Source organism: Octodon degus, unplaced genomic scaffold (assembly GCF_000260255.1).
Source record: "Octodon degus isolate 3935 unplaced genomic scaffold, OctDeg1.0 scaffold00050, whole genome shotgun sequence".
NCBI lineage: Eukaryota > Metazoa > Chordata > Mammalia > Rodentia > Octodontidae > Octodon > Octodon degus.
The window spans coordinates 7,672,470-7,674,666 of NW_004524626.1; the positions used below are offsets into that span (position 1 = coordinate 7,672,470).

Below are 2,197 nucleotides of genomic sequence, written 5' to 3' on the forward strand. Positions count from 1 at the left end.
GGAGAGAGGAGGGAGGGGGGAGGGAGGGGGGAGGGAGGAGGATGGATGCACACAGTGAAGTTCTTCCTCCACCAGAATATTACACAACTAGGAAAAGGCTGTGACACCACGGCGTAAGCGGACTGTGAGGACGCCATGCTCAGTGTGACACCAAGCACGGAAGAGCGTCCGCCATCCCTGGCGTCAGCAGTGGCTATGGGAAGAGATGCATGGACCCTGGGGAGAGAGAGGTCGGGTACCTGGAAGATGCTGGCTCCATATGGTGTCCTCCAGGCATTGAGCAGATTGTCCTTGCCGGTGCTCACAAACCACCGCCCTGGGGAAGGCAGCAGGTTGAGGGTCAGGGACCCAAGAATATAGACACCTCACCCTTTTATTTAAATTTTTGTGGCTCTAGGGATTGAATTCAGAGTGTTAAACTGAGCTGCATCCCTTTTTAATTTCTTTTTTTCTTTCTTTCTTTCTTTCTTTCTTTCTTTCTTTCTTTTTTTTTTTTTGCAGAACCAGGGACTAAACTCAGGCCCTTGCACTTGCCAGGGAAGTGCTTATTCTACTGAGCCATTTCCCCGGCCCCAATTTTTGGTCTTTTGAGACAGGGTCTTCCTATGCAGCTCTAGCTGGACTTGAGCTCACTTTGTAGCCCAGGCTGTTCTCGAACTTCCAACGATCCTCCTGCCTCAGCCTCCAGAGTGCTGGGATTACCTGTGTGGGCTACCATGCACTGGCCTATCCCTTTTTTTTTTTTTTTTTTTTTTGCAGAACAGGAGTTGAACTCAGGCCCCTGCGCTTGCCAGGCAGGTGCTTATTCTATTGAGCCATCTCCCCGGCCCTTGCCCCATCCCTTTTAAATTTTCTATTTGAAACAAGTTCTTGCAAAGTTTCCCAGACTGGACTGAAACTTGGAATCTTCCTGCCTCAGCCTCCCAAGTGGCCAGGATTATTTGCTCTTTCAAGTGAGGCCCTACTTTTGATCTTTAGTGCCCCTCCCCAGTCCAAAATAAAAGTAGGCAGCCTTGGATGTGGTGCTCTCCTGTCATCCCAGCACTCTGGGAGGCTGAGGCAGGGGGACCGCAAGCCGGAGAGCCTGTGGGGATGGGGCCGACATACCGCAGGAGGCGAACTTGAGGGAGAGGACGCAGCTCTCATGGAGGTGCAGCTGGTACTTCTCAGGCTTGCGGACGTGCAGGATCTCCACGTTGCTGCTCTCCATGCCCACGGCCAGCCAGTCCTGGTTGGGGCAGTGGCCCAGAGAGAAAATCTAGGGCGACAGGGAAGAGATGGATTCTGGGCCCTTTGGGGATTATGTGTGGTGCTGGTTCGCACACAGGGCCTTGCACCTGCTGGGCAAGTGCTTGCCCCGCCACTGAGCTTTCACTTTATTTTGTATTTAGTACAGGGTCTCACTACACAGATCGGACTCCTAGTGATCCTTCCTGTTTTTCAGCCTCCCAAGTGCTAGGATTACAGGCGCACACCACCACCATCTCAGCGCGCCCTAGGGGCAGGTCCCAGGGCCCACACGCAGGCCTGGGGACTGGACCCCAGCCCCCGCATTTGCCTAAGCAGGTGCTTGAATCCACTGAGCTATTTGGCCACCCTCATTTTATTTTATTCGGCCTCATTTTATTTTAAGATACAGTCTTGCAAAGTCCCTGAAGGCTTGTTCAGGTTGTTCCAACTGTTGATTCTCCTGCCTCAGCCTCCAAGCAGCTTGGATGGCAGTGGGCTCCTGCACCCCTGCCGAGGTCAAGGGAAGCTCCTCCCCCGTGGGGGCAGGCGGGGCTCCCACTTCCCACATCAGCCCCCCCACCCCCAAGAAGGCAGCTGGCAGGGCGGAAGCACAGAAGGCAACTATGTGTCTGATCATTAATATTAATCAGAATGACACAGCCCCCGCTGCGCAGCCACTACCTGCTCTCAATGACCAGCAGTCCCGCAGGGAGCAGGGGAGGTGGGAGAGGACAGCGGAGCCCCTCTGCACACCACCACGCAGCAGGACGCAGAAGCTGAGGCAGCACAGGCTCAAGGTCGTGCAGGACACTTCAGGTCTCAAGTCAAGAAGTCATTTAACAACCGAGCCTCGGAGACAACCCTTGAGAGGCCCAGCCTGGAGTTGTGCTGCTAGCCTGAGCTGTGGGTTGTTTTTTTTTTTTTTTTTTTTTTTTTTTTAAATCTGTGTCATCCTTAGATGCATAAA

At 53.4% G+C, this 2,197-nt stretch overlaps 1 protein-coding gene across 7 annotated transcripts in view; it reads right to left on the bottom strand.

The window, feature by feature from the left end:
* Tle2 (transducin like enhancer of split 2) overlaps positions 1–2,197 on the bottom strand; it is a 21,347-nt gene that overhangs the window by 1,423 nt on the left and 17,727 nt on the right. For all 7 annotated transcript variants that reach the window (XM_004632719.2, XM_023716759.1, XM_023716760.1 and 4 more), the window contains 2 exons: positions 1,108–1,258; positions 240–316 (listed from right to left, as the gene is read on the bottom strand). In XM_004632719.2, the coding sequence (XP_004632776.1) occupies positions 240–316; positions 1,108–1,258 (228 nt within the window). The remainder of the gene's footprint in view (positions 1–239; positions 317–1,107; positions 1,259–2,197) is intronic.